The sequence below is a fragment of the Oryctolagus cuniculus genome, chromosome 9, assembly GCF_964237555.1.
Source record: "Oryctolagus cuniculus chromosome 9, mOryCun1.1, whole genome shotgun sequence".
NCBI classification, from domain to species: domain Eukaryota; kingdom Metazoa; phylum Chordata; class Mammalia; order Lagomorpha; family Leporidae; genus Oryctolagus; species Oryctolagus cuniculus.
In genome coordinates this window covers 3339552-3356165 of record NC_091440.1, presented here as the reverse complement: position 1 = coordinate 3356165, position 16614 = coordinate 3339552, and the positions used below count along the sequence as shown (strand labels likewise).

The 16614-nt window shown below is 54.6% G+C and overlaps 1 protein-coding gene across 7 annotated transcripts in view; it reads left to right on the top strand.

The window, feature by feature from the left end:
- Positions 1–7531, top strand: part of MYO16 (myosin XVI) — a 697134-nt gene extending 689603 nt beyond the window's left edge. For all 7 annotated transcript variants that reach the window (XM_070048580.1, XM_051849982.2, XM_051849978.2 and 4 more), the window contains one exon: positions 5979–7531. In XM_070048580.1, coding sequence (XP_069904681.1) covers positions 5979–6206 — 228 coding nt within the window. In that variant the 3' untranslated portion in view covers positions 6207–7531. The remainder of the gene's footprint in view (positions 1–5978) is intronic.
- The last annotated feature ends 9083 nt before the right edge of the window (positions 7532–16614 follow it).

Below are 16614 nucleotides of genomic sequence, written 5' to 3'. Positions count from 1 at the left end.
TTTATTTATTTGAGAGGTAGAGTTACAGACAAAGAGAGGCAGAGAGAGAGAGAGGTTTTCCATCCGCTGGTTCACTCCCAAATTGGCTGCAACGGGCAGAGATGCGCCGATCCAAACCAGGAGCCTGGAGCCTGGAGCCTCCTCCAGGTCCCCCGCGTGGGTGCAGGGGCCCAAGGACTTCACCATCCTCCACTGCTTTCCCAGGCCACAGCAGAAAGCTGGATCAGAAATGCAGCAGCCGGGACACAAACCAGCACCCATATTGGATGCCGGCGCGGCAGGCGGAGGCTTAACCCATTTCACCACAGCGCCAGCCCCCAGTTCTTTGTTTCAAATGAAGATCAGTAATGTCGCTATCTCAGCACCTCACTTACGCCATTGTAGCAAGGATCCTCATATTCCTAGCAGGCTGCACTCAGTCCCCCATCACTGTGATAGAAAGAAAACAGGGAGGTTCCACGGGCTCCCTCCGTGAAGGGCTGCTCCTGGGTGTGAGTGAGCTGTCGCAAGCGTCAGCCACACTCTGCTCATCAGGAACCACCCGAGCTCTCCCTGGGCCTCCAGGTGGGCGTCTTCATGCTTACTCCATCTTTCCCGGCATCGGACAGCCTCATTAAGAAAGGGACTCTCTCATGGCTTGCGTGCATAAGCCTCACCTTTTGTAACGTAGCTGGAAATTCAGATATTTTTAGTAACCCCTGAGAAGCTTTGAAAGGGCAGAGAGTTTATTCATTTATTTCAAAAAGAGAAGCAGTGACTCGGGAGCTTTGGGACAAGCCTGCTTTGGATCAGCCGCCGTGAGTCTCAGAGTAGACGCGCCCTGCCCCGTGCCTCTGTGGGGCGGCTCCAAGTTCATGTCTGTTCTCTCGGAAGGCTGGCAGGTGGTCATGCAGTGCCTTCTCGGTCATGGTGAAGATCTGTGGGACAGAGGATCCACAAGCACGCAGGATGGACCCATTTCGTGCTCTGTGTGGAGACAGTGCTGGGTGGTGGCTCAAGCTCACTACTCTCAGGACACAGTACCATCAAAGCACCAGCAGCTGGGTGGAGATTTGGATTCTATTTTGGGGATTTTTTTCCTAATTTTTATTTATGTGTTTTCTTTCAATTAGAGGGGGGGAGAGAGAGAGAGAGAGAGAGAGAGAGAGAGGTCTTCCCTATGCTAGCTCACTCCTCAGATGCCTGCCACAGCTGAGCTGGATCAGAGTTCAGAACTCAATCCAAGTCTCCTACGTGGCTGGGAGCTACTTGAGCTGTGACCTGCTGCTTCCTGGGACGTGCACCAGCAGGAAGCTGGGTCAGAAGTGGGGCCGGGGCTCCCACAGGCACCCGGACACGTCTGTCTCTCCTTTATGCTTCGCTCTTTTGTGTAGGGATTTCCCTCTGTTTTATATCCCTTTCTGTACTTTTCTTAGGTTAATTATTTATTGTTTCATAGTTCCTTATTGTCACTCACTGATTGAATGTTCTCTCACTGGTCTTTAAGTAGCTTCACTAGAGAACAAGGCACCCCTACTTGACTTACCGAATCCTTACTAATTTTCCACTTTGCTAATGTTGCTGGAAACTCAAGGTATCTCAACTCTATTTAATTCCTCCTGGCTTTTGCAATGATTGCTGGCATGCATCCCTGTCTTACATAAAATTTAAAATCTTCCAGACATTCCGAGCATATCCTTTGTATTTACCCAGGGGCTCACTAACTCTTGCATTCCTAATGCCTTCTGAAATTTTCCGTTTTCCAGGGTTGGCGTTTGGCCTAATGGTTAAGGTGCCCCTTGGGACACCTCCATCCCACATCAGAGTGCCTGGGCTTGAAGCCTGGCCATGCTCCCAGCTACAGCTTCCTGCTAATGCAGGCTCAAGGAGGCAGCAGGTGGTGGCTCAAGTACTTGGGTCCCTGCCACCCACCTGGGAGACCCACAGTTAGTTCCAGCCTCCTGGCCCAGCCCCAGCCACTGCGGGCATCTGAGAAGTGAACGAGCAGAGAGGATAGATCTCTCTGTCTGTCTCTCTCTCTCTCTCTCTCTCTCTCTCTCTGTCTCTCAACATATATAGTAACCCTGCATGCTCCTTGAGATACCTCCAAGTTTTGTTCTTTAAAGAAATTACGTCCATTTTTCCATTTGGCGTTATTTTCAATCATCCAAAAAAACTTCATGATGACAAAGGCCTTCATTTTACTTCTTTGTCCAAAAACATTGTTTTCACTGTCATTTTTTTTATTGAGTTCAGCAGTGTTGGCTGATGTGTTCTCTTTCAGGAATTTAACCTGTCGTTTGCTGTTTCCTGTTCTGGGTGATTCTCTCGAGATGTTGCCGGTCACTCTCTCTGCAGTGCCTTTGACTGGAATGCGACTTTTTCTTCTGCATTTGTAAAGCTGTTTTTTGCGGTTGGTCTGTGGCACTTTGGGTATGATCTAGCCTTGGCTTCTCGTTGGTGCCGGCACAGGGGTGGTGTTTATCTCTGTCTGGCGTGCAGGGCTTGTGGACCTGTGTCGGTGCTGTCCCCAGCTCTGGACACACCTCTGAATATTGCTTCGCCGTGTTCTTTCTCCTCGACGTCCAGTGCGCCTGTTGTATGGTTATTGTGGTATCTCTTCTGTTTGGCGTTTTCTGTATTGTCTGAAACACCGAATCATAGGTGCTTATGTATTTGAGACTCACAGAGACAGACAACTCCCGTCCACTGCGTCACTCCCCAAATGCACGCAATGGGATGGGGTTGGGCCCGGCAAAAGCCAAGAGCCAGGAACCCAGCCCACGTCCTCCCACACGGTGGCAGAGGGCCCGCTACGTGACCACTTGCTGTCTCCAGGATCTGCGTCAGCAGGAAGCTGGAGTCGGAAGCTGGAGCAGGGACTCAAACCAGATACTCCAGCGTGGGACAAGGGTGTCTTAGCTGCCCGGCCAAATACCCATCCCATAACCAAAGCCATTTTAAAGTCTTGATCTGTTAACTCCAAGATGTGGATCATCCTTGAGTGTTCTGTCTTTTGACTTTTGGTAAGATTTTATTGTCTTTTTCTATATACAAAGGTACTTTTAAAAGTTCCTGGAAAACAATGGGATTAGTTTTGGTGTATTTTGAAACCCATGTGTACAGGTTTTTTTTTTTTTTTTCACATTGTCCGTGAACTTTGGGGGCCCCTGGGGTAGTGATCTCTCAGGGGGTGGAGACCGAGGGCACGTAGCTCTGGGAGGGGCTCAGTCACATCAGAGCAGAGCTGGGCTGAGGGCTGGGTGGCCTCTGCGTCTCGTCCAGAGCCCCTGGACCACCTGTGCTCTGGCGATGGCCGCTCAGGGCTTCGTCCCTCGGCGCAGAGCCTCCGGCACACCTGGCTCCACACCCTCCGGCCCCAGCGCCACCAACAGCCGCAGGCCCCACAGTGTGTCAAGTCTGCAAGTGCCTTGACGTCGGGGCTGGCCATGGGCTGGAGGCCATCACAGCCCCTGTCCAGCGTTTGCTTAGCTGGGGGACAGGTCATTCTGCTAAGGCACCAGTCGCCCTGCAGTTGACATGCTCAACCAGTGTCCCTTGTGGGAAGTGGCTGTGCGTTTGGGGAGCCTCAGGTTTCCTTTTGCATCTGGAGTCCTGTGAAGCTGGGAAGCATCTCACAATCTCCTTGCCCCCCCCCCCCCGAGGCCTCCACGTCTGCCGAAGAGCTCAGGACTGGACGTCTCCCTAGAGGCGAGCAGCCGGTCATCACCAGTCAGCACGGAAAGCCTCGCACCGTCCGAAGCGCTCTCAGCTTGACAGAGCCCTCCGATGTTATTTCTGCAGTTGACCCTCTTTCTCTCGTTATTTTTATGAAACAGGAGCCTGCCACCAACTGTGATTGCCTGTGCAGAAGTGGAAGTGGGCTTCGCTTTCTTTTTTTTTTTTTTAAGATTTATGTATTTATTTATTTGAAAGTCAGAGTTACACAGAGAGGAGAGGCAGAGGCAGAGAGAGAGAGAGAGAGAGAGAGAGGTCTTCCATCTGCTGGTTCACTCCCCAGTTGGCCACAACAGCCAAAGCTGGGCCGATCCAAAGCCAGGAGCCAGGAGCCTCCTCTGGGTCTCCCACATGGGTGCAGGGGCCCAAGGACCTGGGCCATCTTCTACTGCTTTCCCGGGCTGTAGCACAGAGCTGGATCAGAAGTAGAGCAGCCTGGACTTGAACCCATGCCCATAGGGGATGCCAGCACTGCAGGTGGCGGCTTTACCTGTTACGCCACAGCACTGGCCCCTCTGGCTTTGCTTTCTATTGCATGGCTCTCACATTTTTCCGCCTGCAGAAATGACAGCTCAGCATACCTTTGGAGACATCGGTCGAGCTGGTTGAGGTGCTTGTCCGTCAGTCACATGCCGTCTCCTAAGGATGAGGTGCTTGTCCGTCAGTCACGTGCCGTCTCCTAAGGATGAGCCTGGCAGCAGTATTTTTCAGAGTGCTGCAAGCAGCTGAATGGGTGCCCAGGCCCACGGACAGGGAGTTCCCCTCCATGCATCTAAAAGCCGACAGCACGGCACGCACTGGTGGAGGATGCTACGAGACCTAGAACACACACGTGGGGAGACACCCAGACCCCGCAGGAATTCCCGTTAGACAACACAGGGCAGGGGGGCCCAGCACCTGTGAAGGAAGGTTGTGCAAGGCGGGGCCACAGCTGCAGACGTGGACGGGGCCAGACCGCCTGCTTCCTCCCTTTCCTCGGTTCTTTGGGCGAGTTCCCTGGCCTCTCTGCACCTTGGTTTCCTCCCCTGCCAACGGCAGCACCTAACTAAGAGCAGCACGTGGGCTGCTGTTTGCCAGGTGTTTAGAGAAGAACGTCATGCGCACTTGGCACCCAGAGCATGCACTAAGCAGCTGCGTTCTGCAAGTCCTCCCTGGCAGGCATCCTCTCGGCTCATCCCACCTCTGGGAGAAGCCACCCAGCCCCTCCAGCCTCTGCCCAGCCCCCCGCCCCAATCTCTCACGCCTGCATCCTCCCAGGGCCGGCTTCCCTCGACGCTCCTTCTCCATCGATGCCTGGGGCTCGCCGGGTGTCTCCTCCGCCGCATGCATGCTTATTGGGTAGTTGGGTGGTTGGTTTTTTTTTTTTTTTTGGTTGCCTAGAAACTCAACTTGGGAGACTCCTCGCTGATAAGCAGCAAGAGATGGAGCTATGGCCTCTGAAGATAGGTTTGGCCTCCGTGGCTTCTGTGTCTTGTTTGCACCCTCCCCTTCATTGAAGCCTTGGAACTCCTCTTCCTTGGGGAAACAGAGGGCTGTGTTGTTGACTTTAGAACCGGGGCTGGGGCACCGAGAAACCTTGCTGCCTTCCAGGTGCGACTGTCTGTGCAGGACCCTCGCCACTGAGTTCTGCTTGATTTCATTTAATCCTGTGTTCAGGGGGGGCCGTGGTACCGGGACAAAGCCCCTGGCCCTGTGGGAGTGGCACGCACCATGTCGTTTCCGCTCAGTTCTCCCCAGCATCCCCCTTCTGACTGCATGGTCTCATCTTTAACCCAGCATACTCACGTCAAGAATGCAACCAACATGGGCGTCTGCAGCATCCCCTTATCCCGGCCACAGCTGCCCAGCTCCTTGTCCTGCCGTGCCCTGCTGAAGTCAAGGGAGGGGCTCCTTCTCCCCTCGCAGCCACAGGGAGCAACAGATGCAGCTGGTGTGGTCCAGGCTCAGGTGCCTTCGAGAAAGCCAACAAGGGTTCAGGCCTTCTCGAGCTCAGCCGGCCCTCCGCCGGTGAGCAGCTCCGTGTCGCTGTGGGTGTCTCTCCCAGTGCTCACTGCTTGGAAGCACTTGTGTGTGCACTGAGGGGATGAGGGGCTGCCCTTGGCGTTCTGTTCCACTGGTCTTCATTCAGGGGTTCCCCAGGGGCTGTCCCACCTGGAGCTCTGCAGAGAGCCCGTTCTGGGCCCCCAGCGGGGCCCCTGTTCCCCGCGTGTTTCTGCTGCACGCCGCACTCACTGCTGCTCTCCTCCGTCTTCCTCCCGCAGGTCATCCACCAGCTGCGGCTCTCGGAGAACGAGAGCGTGGCCCTGCAGGAGCTGCTGGACTGGAGGCGGAAGCTCTGTGAGGAGGCAGAGGAGTGGCAGCAGATCCTGCACCCCGCCGAGCCCAGGGCGCCTCCCCCGCCGCCCTGCAAGAAGCCGACCCTTGTGAAGAAGCCAGAAGGGGGCCCCTGCCACAGGTTGCCCTCCGAGCTCTGGGACAGCACCATCTGACGTGGCCGCACCGCCACGCACGGAGCCCCACCGCCCAGCCACACCGCGCCGCGACGCCAGACGGTGCCTCTCATGCACGCTGGGGCTGCCTCCAACCATTTCCACAACAAAGCACAGGACCCTGGCGCTGAACACATGAGGTTTCCCATGTGTGTGTGTGCATGTGTGTGCATGTGAGAGTGTGTGTGTGTCCATCCATGTGTGTGTGCACACTTGAGAGCATGTGTGAGTCCATCCATGTGTGTGTGCACACTCGAGAGCATGTGTGAGTCCATCCGTGTGTGTGCATGTGAGAGCATGTGTGCGTCCATCCATGTGTGTGTGCACACTCGAGAGCATGTGTGAGTCCATCCATGTGTGTGTGTGCATGTGAGAGCATGTGTACGTCCATCCATGTGTGTGTGCACACTCGAGAGCATGTGTGAGTCCATCCGTGTGTGTGCATGTGAGAGCATGTGTGCGTCCATCCATGTGTGTGTGCACACTCGAGAGCATGTGTGAGTCCATCTGTGTGTGTGTGCATGTGAGAGCGTGTGTGCGTCCATCCATGTGTGTGTGCACGTGAGAGCATGTGTGAGTTCATCTGTGTGTGCACTTGAGAGCATGTGTGTGCACGTGAGAGCATATGTGCGTCCATCTGTGTGTGTGTGCACGTGAGAGCGTGTGTACATCCATCCATGTGTGTGTGCACACACGAGAGCATGTGTGAGTCCATCCATGTGTGTGCACGTGAGAGCATGTGTGAGTTCATCTGTGTGTGCACGTGAGAGCGTGTGTGCATCATCCATGTGTGTGTGCACACTCGAGAGCATGTGTGAGTCCATCCATGTGTGTGCACGCGAGAGCGTGTGTGCATCATCCATGTGTGTGTGCACACTCGAGAGCATGTGTGAGTCCATCCATGCATGGGTATGTGCACACACGGGAGCATGTGAGTCCATCCGTGTGTGTGTGTGTGTGTGTGTGTGTGTGGTTTCCTACCGTTTTGTGGTGATGCACTCTGAGTTTTAGGTTCCACGTCTTCAGGCCATGCTACCCATCGGTGGCAAGAGAGACGCTGGGAACAGGGTGTTTGAGGAGCGAGAAGGGAAGACAGAGGTGGGCGTGGAGCGACCCACGCACACGCCCTGTGCATTTTTACAGAAATCAGCAGCAACGGCCGCGTATGTCCGGGGGTTTTAATACGGTCCAGAACGTGGACAGACATCTTACTTCTGTGTAGGCGTTTGTGTCTCCTGACCACCTTGATGTGTTTATTACTGTATTTTATAACTTTATGCCGTCGGTGGTGCTCCCTGCCTCAAAATACAGATTTTAAAACATTCTTTCTAGATCTTTTTTTCTCTCCACCCCACCCCTTCTTTCAAACGCATCATACCTAAACCTGTCACGACCATCTCGTTGTGGTCTCGGCTTTGCCAGGGTCCGTCCCTGCGAGAGCTTGGACGGAGCTCCCTGCTTTAGATTCGGCCGTGGGTCAGGAGGCCGTGGTCCCTGCCTGTGCCCTGCGCTCCTGGACGCGGGGGTGGCCCATGCACGCCTCCTTAGACGTCACCTCCCCACTTCAGCGTGGCTCCAGGAGCGCCTACGGCACTCACTTGCACACTTAGGGCTTCAGAGCCATAGCTGGTGGCAGCCAAGGCTCACGTACACCCAGGGGCTGACACAGGACAAGTCCACGGAGATTCTGCATCACAAAGCAGTCTCCCTCCCAGCGTCCACTGCATGACTGACTTGCTGCGTGCCCTCGGCCCTCCTCACGCGTGGATGCGGTCCCCCGGCTGTCGGCACACTCGGAGCAACGGCCCCAGACCACCACGTCTTGCTACTTCGAACATTCTCTTCGTACCAGCCTTTGAAAATCGACTGTGCCAATAAAAGGGTACAATTACGCTCTCCTGTGGGTCTCCTTGTTTGTTGCTGTGGTCTTCCAGGGACACGCGTGCTCTCTGCTCAGACAAGCACAGGCGGTGAGGTGATCCCTCCCACCCGCTGTGGTGGGTACTGCCTGGCTGCATTGTGCAACGTCGGGTTCCAGAGCCCTGCATTCCACGCAAGCTTATGCTTATTTAGCTGAAACCAACAGATCCAGAGGCAGCTGCTATGAGAAAGGTGGTTGGTCGAATTGAGAAATCACTAGAGAAGCAATCACACCGTGCCATTGGAGTGGGAGGGAGCACACGGGGGAGGCCCAGGGCTGGCCAGGTGACAGGAGGAAGCCAGAGAGCTGTCGCTCCCACAGAAGGAGCAGAGAGAACAGGCGTGACCAACAGCAGTGGGTTCTCGGGGATAGAAACTGGCTCTGGGGGTCGCTCCCCAGTCCTGAGACCAGTGGATCTGCCAGGTGGTGCCTGCAGTGGGGACCCAGTGAGCTGGTACGGGAGGAGGTTGAGGCACGGGCGCTGGAGCGCGTGGCCTGCATGTGAGAGCTATGCCCTTGGGTCAGTCACTTACTGTGTCTGGGATGTTTCCTGGTTTTTTTTGTATGTTTTGTTTTGTTGTGTTTTTTTGAAAGGCGGAGCAAGAGATCTGCCATCTGCTAGTTCACTCCCCCAGATGCCCGCAACAGCCAGAGCCGGGCCAGGCCAAAGCCAGGAGGCCAGAACTCTGCCTAGATCCCTCACGTGGATGGCAGGGATCCAGATCCTTGAGCCACATTAGCAGGCAGCTGGATCAGCAGTGGAGCTGGAACTCAATGCTGGACGCTACACGAGGGCTAACAGCTGCTGCAGACCCTGACTCCTGTGTCTAGGAGTTGACTAGCCGAGAGCAGTGAGCAGGTCCAGATGTCAGCATCAGAACACGTGAAATAGGAACGTGGTCAGGACATGCTCTCCACATCACTGCTGCCATCCAGCCATCACAGGAGGCGCTCTGCCTGCTCGCCCCGCCTCTTCTCCCCAGGCCCGCCCTCTGACTTCCTAAACCCGAACAAGAGCCACAGGAGAAGCCGGCATCCCTTAGCCCCATGGCTCTCTGAGCCCTGCCTCGCAGGTTGTAGGCACTTTGTGATCTTGGTTGTGTAAAAAGCTGGAGTTGCGTTCTCCGCAATGCATTTGTTTATAGATAGTTATTTATTTATTTATTGACTTGAATGAATGAATGAATTAGAAGAGAGAGGGAGGGCAGATCTTCTATCTGTCTGTTGGTTCACTCCCCGGTTGACCACAAGGGCCCAGCTCGGCCAGGCTGAAGCCAGGAGCCTGGAACTCCATCGGGGTCTCCCATGTGGATGGCAGGGGGCCACGCACTCGTGCCATCTGCTTTCCCGGGAGCATTAGCAGAGTTGGCAGTGGAGCAGCCGGGCCGGGAGCTGGTGCTCATTGGGATGCCGCGTCACTGGAGACCCCGTTCGACCACTGCACCACACTTATTTATTTAGGCCAGTGTGGCAGCGGAGCTCCTGACGTAGACATCTCATGAGAGCCTGTGTCCGGGCTCCACGGAAGCAGTCGGTGTGCCTTCGCCAGGTGCTCAGCACATAGCAGTCCTAACACTCACTGTTTTAATTGATTTTTAAAAATCTCCATAGGCTGAGAGCTTGCACAGTGAGCGTTCACCTTTCCAGGTAGGTGGGAGGCTGAGAAGCCCACACTTAGGCTCCCGGACCTCGTGTCCGTGACGGCCCCACTGCCTGGTTTGCAGACAGAAGCTCATCGTTCTGTCCTCACGCAGCAGAGAGAAGACAGACAGCAAGCAAGCTTTGTGGGGTCTCTTCCTCTAAGGACACCAGTCCTGCTGGGAGGACTCCAGGCTCACGACCGGAGCACCTCCCATTGTTCTGGAAACACCACGGGATTCCAGCTTAGGTTTGCACTTGCGAGTTTCGAGGGAATGCAGTTGAGTCTGCAGGTGGTGGCATCATCTGCCCACTGACAGAGCAGTGAGCGCAGGACCTCAGTAGTCCCTCATCCAGGAACCCTCGTCTTTGTGACCCCAGTGGCCATGCCACTTTAATGTGATACGCAGAGATTGTCAACTCAGCGTATCAGACTGTATCTCAAAGCTTCGAATCAAGTGGCCTTTTTCAGAGACATAGTTGCAAGAAGCTATGCGGCAAAGCCACGCAGGAGATCGTCCATGAAGTGAGGGGTCCCAAGCCCGGTAAGGGTCCCCGCCATGCTCCTGTGTTCTCTGCTAGCCCACTAGACCTGCACAGTGTTAGGTGAGCGTAACAGTCACCGGCTAGGGTACCAGAGCATCATGAGGTTTGTCGACCTTCTGCAGCTGGAAGGCCACGCCCTTGTGGATTATTTAAACAACATCTTCTGCAGCCTCCTGCATTAGCACCATCCGATTGCACCTGCTCCACTTGCGTGGTAGGACCGTCAGCAGAGAGTCCACGGCAGGAGTGTCCATGGTAGGCGTCACAGTCTCACTAGAGGCAATTTGAGATAAAGTACAAGACTCTCTGTGGATGAATGGTACCCTCAGATGACCCTCGAGTGAGGTGACCCTTGTCAAGAAAATTAAACAGATACTATTCTCAATAATTAAGCACTGCTTATTGTTCCACACAGGCAAGCTTCCCACAGTTGTGAATGTTTGCAAAACAAGGATAGTATTTTAACTGCCATCAGGTCATAAGGTATGAATTACGATATATTATCGGGTACACAGTCTTATGTTTAGCAATATAATTGGTATGAATTATTACCCTCCGTTCAAACACTGCCCAATGTTGTTGCTTCTGTAGAAAGTTATTTATGAGAGAGCTCTAAAAACGATAAAATGTTTATAGAGGGTTAAAATGATTTCAAATGTGTTTTCTAGGGTGGCGGGATACATCATTACTATTCTTAAATAATGGTATCTAATTTAGTAGAATGGTGTGTATGTTGCTCAGTGAAAACAGGCAATTACAATCTCGGATTTATGATGGACTCCAAATGTAAGCATTATGCAGCTTGGACACAATGTGTGATATGAAGTCCACAGGATTCTTCTAGAAGGAGAGATAACCTCTCCATTGCTGTTAGAAGTCCTTTGCTGTCCCTGTCCAGACAGCTGTCACAGGAGGCTCGGATCACAGGACAGGCAGGGCGCACAAGAGAGCATCTGCAGTGGGACGCGGATGGCGCCCACCCCGGGCCCCCACTTCTAAAATGTATTTCTTCCGTGAGAAGTTAGTGGAATTGATTTCTATTTTAATCCTCATCAGGAAACTCTCAACAGAAAACATCCTTAAATTAGCTGGGGGAGAAACTGTATTCCAAGTAAATGTTTAGAGTCATTTCATTACATTTTTCAAATTGTTTTTAGCTGCACATAAAAATCCATAAAATGAAGCTGAAAGCAATTATATTTCTATTTACTGTGGAATGGCAAGCTCTCTACAATGCTCAGCGTTTCCCAAAACAGTAGCACTGCATCCAAAAAGCTAAAAATAGACTCTCCACCCCCAGTCTTCCTCCTTTGCATCTTACTCACCAGCAGGGACTTTATGAAGCTCGTTCTGCAACCAGCAATGTTCTGCCCGACACGGCGCCCACAGCAGGTTGCACAGGGTTGGAGCACGCAAGACACAGGCTGGGGACAGTGACCTTTGCGGTTGTACACTCGACCCAAGGGCTGAAGACCCCTGTGCTGTTCCATTATTGTGATTTGCAAGTTTCTCTAAAATCTGGGATGCTTTGCAAACTTTAAAAGATGGCATTTTCAAAGGGTGCGTCTCACTAGAGCCCTGTGGTACAGCCGCGTCCCCTGCGGTAGGTAATTCCTCAGATCATTCTCCAGGCCTTTAGAAAGGCATTTAGATTTTAAATGTCACTTTCCGACATCTGCACAGCGTAATCTGGATTTTATGTCATTTGCTGGATCATGACAATGGCAGAAGAAAATCTTGAGGTCTTCGCAGAAGGAAATAATTAGAGAGGAATAAATCCATGCATTCGTTTCCATTGTGTTCCGTAGTAGGAATGCCTCGAACGTGCCGCTGTCTGCCTTTGAATTAATCATCCACAGCCGCTCAGCCTCTCTGCAGGCTGGCCTTGTCCTGTGGCCCCAGGGAGCGCGTGTGCTTCAAAGGGAGGCTGGCCAGTGCACGCAGATGACATTTTCCTGATGTCACCGTTTGGTGTCCCAAGTCTAAAGAAAAATGAAAGAGAACGAAAGGATTGTGGCATTCCAAGGGGGGCAATCAAAGCGCTAAAGAAAACTGCAATAAAACCAAATTCGACTGGAGGTTTTGATCTTCTTTTAAAATTTCAACAAAGGGGCTGAGGGTCCGTGATCTAAAGCAACTAGGAGAAGAATGGTAAATTCTGTCGCCCTCTGAAGAAGAGGCTTTGTCTCCAAACCTACGTCTGGGGATCGAAGGAGCCGAAGTCAGCCAAGCTCGAGTGTGACAACAGGGAGAGCAGGTGCAGCCAACAGAGGCCCCCTGGCTGCCCCTCAACAGTGACCAAACGGTGACCAAAGCGGGTGGTTGTCATGTTGCAAAACTAACTTTTCAGACACTTTTTTTGTTGCTGGTTCATAGATACATGCGACTTGCTGAGAAAGCAGTTCTTCAGAAAATTATAACGGCATTTTGCAGTTGGCGAAGTATCGTCAATCCCTTGGGTTTGGAAACCTTTTTTAAAATCAAAGCATTCGTGACTCAATTTCTTTTTTTTAAAAAAGATTTATTTATTTATTTGAGAGGCAGAGTTACAGAGAGAGAGAGAGAAGGAGAGAGAGAGAGAGAGAGAGAGAGAATCTTCCGTCCGCTGGTTCACTCCCCAAATGGCCACAACGGCCTGGAGCTGAGCTGATCCAAAGCCGGGAGCCAGGAGCTTCTTCTGAGTCTCCAGGAAGGTGCAGGGGCCCCAGCACTTGGACCATTTTCTGCTGCTTTCCCAGGTGCATTAGCAGGGAGCTGGATTGGAAGAAGAGTTGCCAGGACTTAAACCAGCACCCATTTGGGATGCTGGTGCCGCAGGCGGAGGCTTACCATATTATGCCAAGTGCCGGCTCCAGGTTTGGAAACTTTCACAAGAGGATAGCATTGTATGCTTTAGAAAGTAACAACACTTCTCCAGCAACAGAAAGGCCAGGCCACAGGACATCCACATCACAATGGCCTCCAGTGCACAGGGGTGTCGAGGGTCGGGAATGAGGTGCCTCAGCTCCTGATGATGTCATTGCCGTCTGTCACTAGGGGCAGGCATCTAGGTGTCTTTCATCCTCACCAAGGAGGGTGCACCCCACAGAGACGTAACACACAGTAGTCACGAGACAGAAGTTTGCCCGCGTGACAAGCGGCCACATCTCCCCCCAGGAACTCCTGACGCTGGCATTTGGCCCCAGGAGCCACTTTCTTGTCTGAGTCTAGCCCTGCCCACGTCTGTTGCCTTGATGGACGACCACAGGATCCAGCGGCTCAGCGTAAGAAGCCTGCGTTTCCGTTCCCCTGCTGCCCCTGAGTGCTGGTCGGCTCCACACGCAGTCACTTGGAGACCAGCACCCTCCCACTTAGTGCCCCGTAGCCCCTTTGCCTTCGCAGTGATCCCCACTTCGCCAGCGGCTGGGGACTGGAGCAAGGACTTCACTCCGTGAGAAAGTCACAGGCGGCCTGGAGTGGTTCCATCTCTTCCGCCTCATTCTGTCGGCTGCGGCTCAGTCGTGGGCCCACGTCCTCCTGGAGGGAAGTTGGGAGAGGAGGCCCTGCTCTGTGAGTGGGAGGGAAGGGAGACTGCTGGGTCAGGAACGGGCTAGCGTCAGCCACACCGTGTGAGGCAGGGAGCTTCTAGCCACAACTGCTTAGTCTGCTTCGTGCTTCCTTCTGGGTTCAGATGGTACCCAGGGCCACGAGCCTTCCACCGCCCTGACATCAGCAACCACTGGCCCACTCTTTCCCAAACGTCTTTCCCGGGCCCCAAGGCCAGTGCAGGGGGACGGATGGGAGGGGCGTGGGAGACAGGACAGCTGTGGCTCCCCTCTCTGGGCCTGGCAGCAGAGTGAGCTTTCTCTCGTGCGAGGTCTGGGGAGACCTGGAGAGTCCACGTGGTGTCCTCCCTGCTCCACGCCCAGGACAGACACCTGCGTCTCTGTTCCCGGGGCTGCTGGACCCCTCCCCATGCCCCTGGCTTCAGGAGGAGACCCTCTGCTGAGGGCCCCTCCACCACCACCCCAGACGCCTGCAGTGCGGACCCATGGCCAGCAGCAGTGGCATTGCCCCAGAGCCTCACAGCCCAGCTCTGGTCGGCAGAGTCAGAGTTCCATCGGATTGTGTGAGAAGCCCAGTATGGGGGGCTGGCGCTGTGGCAAAGTGGGTAAAGCCACACCTGCAGCGCCAGCATCCCATATGGGCGCTGGTTCAAGTCCCAAATACTCCACTTCCGATCCAGCTCCCTGCTATTGCCTGGGGAAGCAGTGGAAGATGGCCCAAGTCCTTGGGCCCCTGCACCCAAATGGGAGACCCAGAAGAAGCTCCTGGCTCCCGGCTTCCAACTGGCACAGCTCCGGCCGTAGCGGCCATCTGGGGAGTGAACTAGTGGATGGAAGACCTCTCTCTGCCTCTCTGTAACTCTGACTTTGAAATAAATGAATAATTCTTAAAAAAAAAAAAAAAAAAAAAAGCCAGCTTGGGAGGTGACTGTGTTGGAGAAGCCACTTTGGCACTTGCCCAGGAGGGCGGGCAGAGCCCCAGGAAGATGGGCGGAGTGCCCCCCGCCCCCGCAGGGCAGGCGGAGCCCCAGGAGGGTGGGCAGAGCCCCCGCAGAGTGGGCGGAGCCCCGGGAGGGCGGGTAGATCCCCCCAGAGCTGCTCTGGGCCCCTTGTGCAGTAAAGGAGGCTCCAGGCTTCCACGCTTCTCCGGGAGGCTCCCACCAGCAGCTCCCAGTGGCGCTGGTCAAGGGCCAGGCGTAGGTTCTCTGCCTCCTCCATGCAGCGCCCTCTCGGTAGGCCACACCCCTTGCTTCCGCCCACGGTGAGGATGGGTGGGGCGTCAAGTGTGGCCCAAGAAACCCGTTCGTGGAGTTTCCCCACTTCTCTTGCGGATCCTCTCCACAGCCTCCCTCTTCCCTGGGACCCAAGACGTGGTTCCCTCCCTGTGAGCGGGGCGGGGCTGCCGCGTCACTGGCTGTAGCATCCCAAACGCATCATGTCAGCGTCTCAGTGGAAGCAGAAAGGGTCCCAATCGAATGTCCCCGCACAGCCCTTGCGTTCATGAAATTCTCCCGCCACCCCACAAGGCCGCACTGAATCACAAGGCCTCCCTCTGCCTGCCAGGCACCAGCCGCAGTGCACACGGCTGCTTGAGGATTTCCCCACCCGCGTTGTTCTGCAGCGGGAGAAAGCGTCGCTTAGAGGTTCCAAGCCGTCTTCCCCGCTCCCTAGATGGAATGGCACCGCCAAGGTGGAAACTTACCGGATTCAGCGGACAGCTCCTAAAAGTCGCCTTCTCGGTTTGTTCACCTGCTTCGTCTCAAGTAGAACAAGTTCCTGGGGATCAGATCAGCTGTAACAGACAGACACCCCAGCCACCGTCACGGCCCTGACTAGAGGGCCGGGGAGCTGACACCTGGGCAGCCCCTCCTGCCAGACCCCGTGAGCAGCCAGCAGAGGACGGGGAGCAGCAGGCTGGGGTTCAGCGCAAGCTCTGAGCCCACAGAGTGGTTTGCGGAGGGAACTTCAGGAAGCCTGCCTCCCTGCCATTCCCGCCGGGCTGGTGGGAATGCCAGCAGGAATCAAGTCTGGGAAAACTGCCCAGGACCTAGAAAGGGCTGGCGCATCCCAGGAACCCCCAGCAGGCAGCCAGGGCAGGCGCAGGACCCGTGCCCCTTCTCCCACCCTCAGCGTAGGCTGATTCCTGGGAAACAGGAAACCTTGCTTCTTCCCCTAACAGAGACCGAGAGAGCAAATCTCCAACCTAGGCAGGAACAGAGCTCTCCGCCGTAGGGGGCCCAGTTTCTCTTTGGAATCTGCCTGTGTTGGGATAATTCAGGAATTTGTGTGCAATGATCTCCAAGGATTTGAAAATATGGGCCCAGCTTTCTGAAGGAGGTCCAAGTTATAGATAGAGGGATCCACTTCCGCTTCACCTCGCCCTGCTTGCCCGCAGCACGGTGGGTGTCACAGCTCTGCTTGATGTCCCGTGATGGCAATGCAATCAGCAGAATGAAGGCAACCCTCTTATTCGCCAGGGCTTGCTGTGGTCAGCAGACGGGGTCCTGCACTATCTGAAGTTGCTCACACACACAATCTGAAAACCAGGAATCATACACGATGAAAACTCTGTGGGTGGGGGCCGGCGCTGTGGCGTAGCAGGTAAAGCCGCCGTGTGCGGTGCTGGCATCCCACATGGGCTCTGGTTTGGGTCCTGGCTGCTCCACTTCCGACCCAGCTCTCTGCTGTGGCCTAGGAAATCAGTGGCAGATGGCTCAAGTCCTTGGGCCCCTTCACCTACGTGGGAGACCCGGAGGAG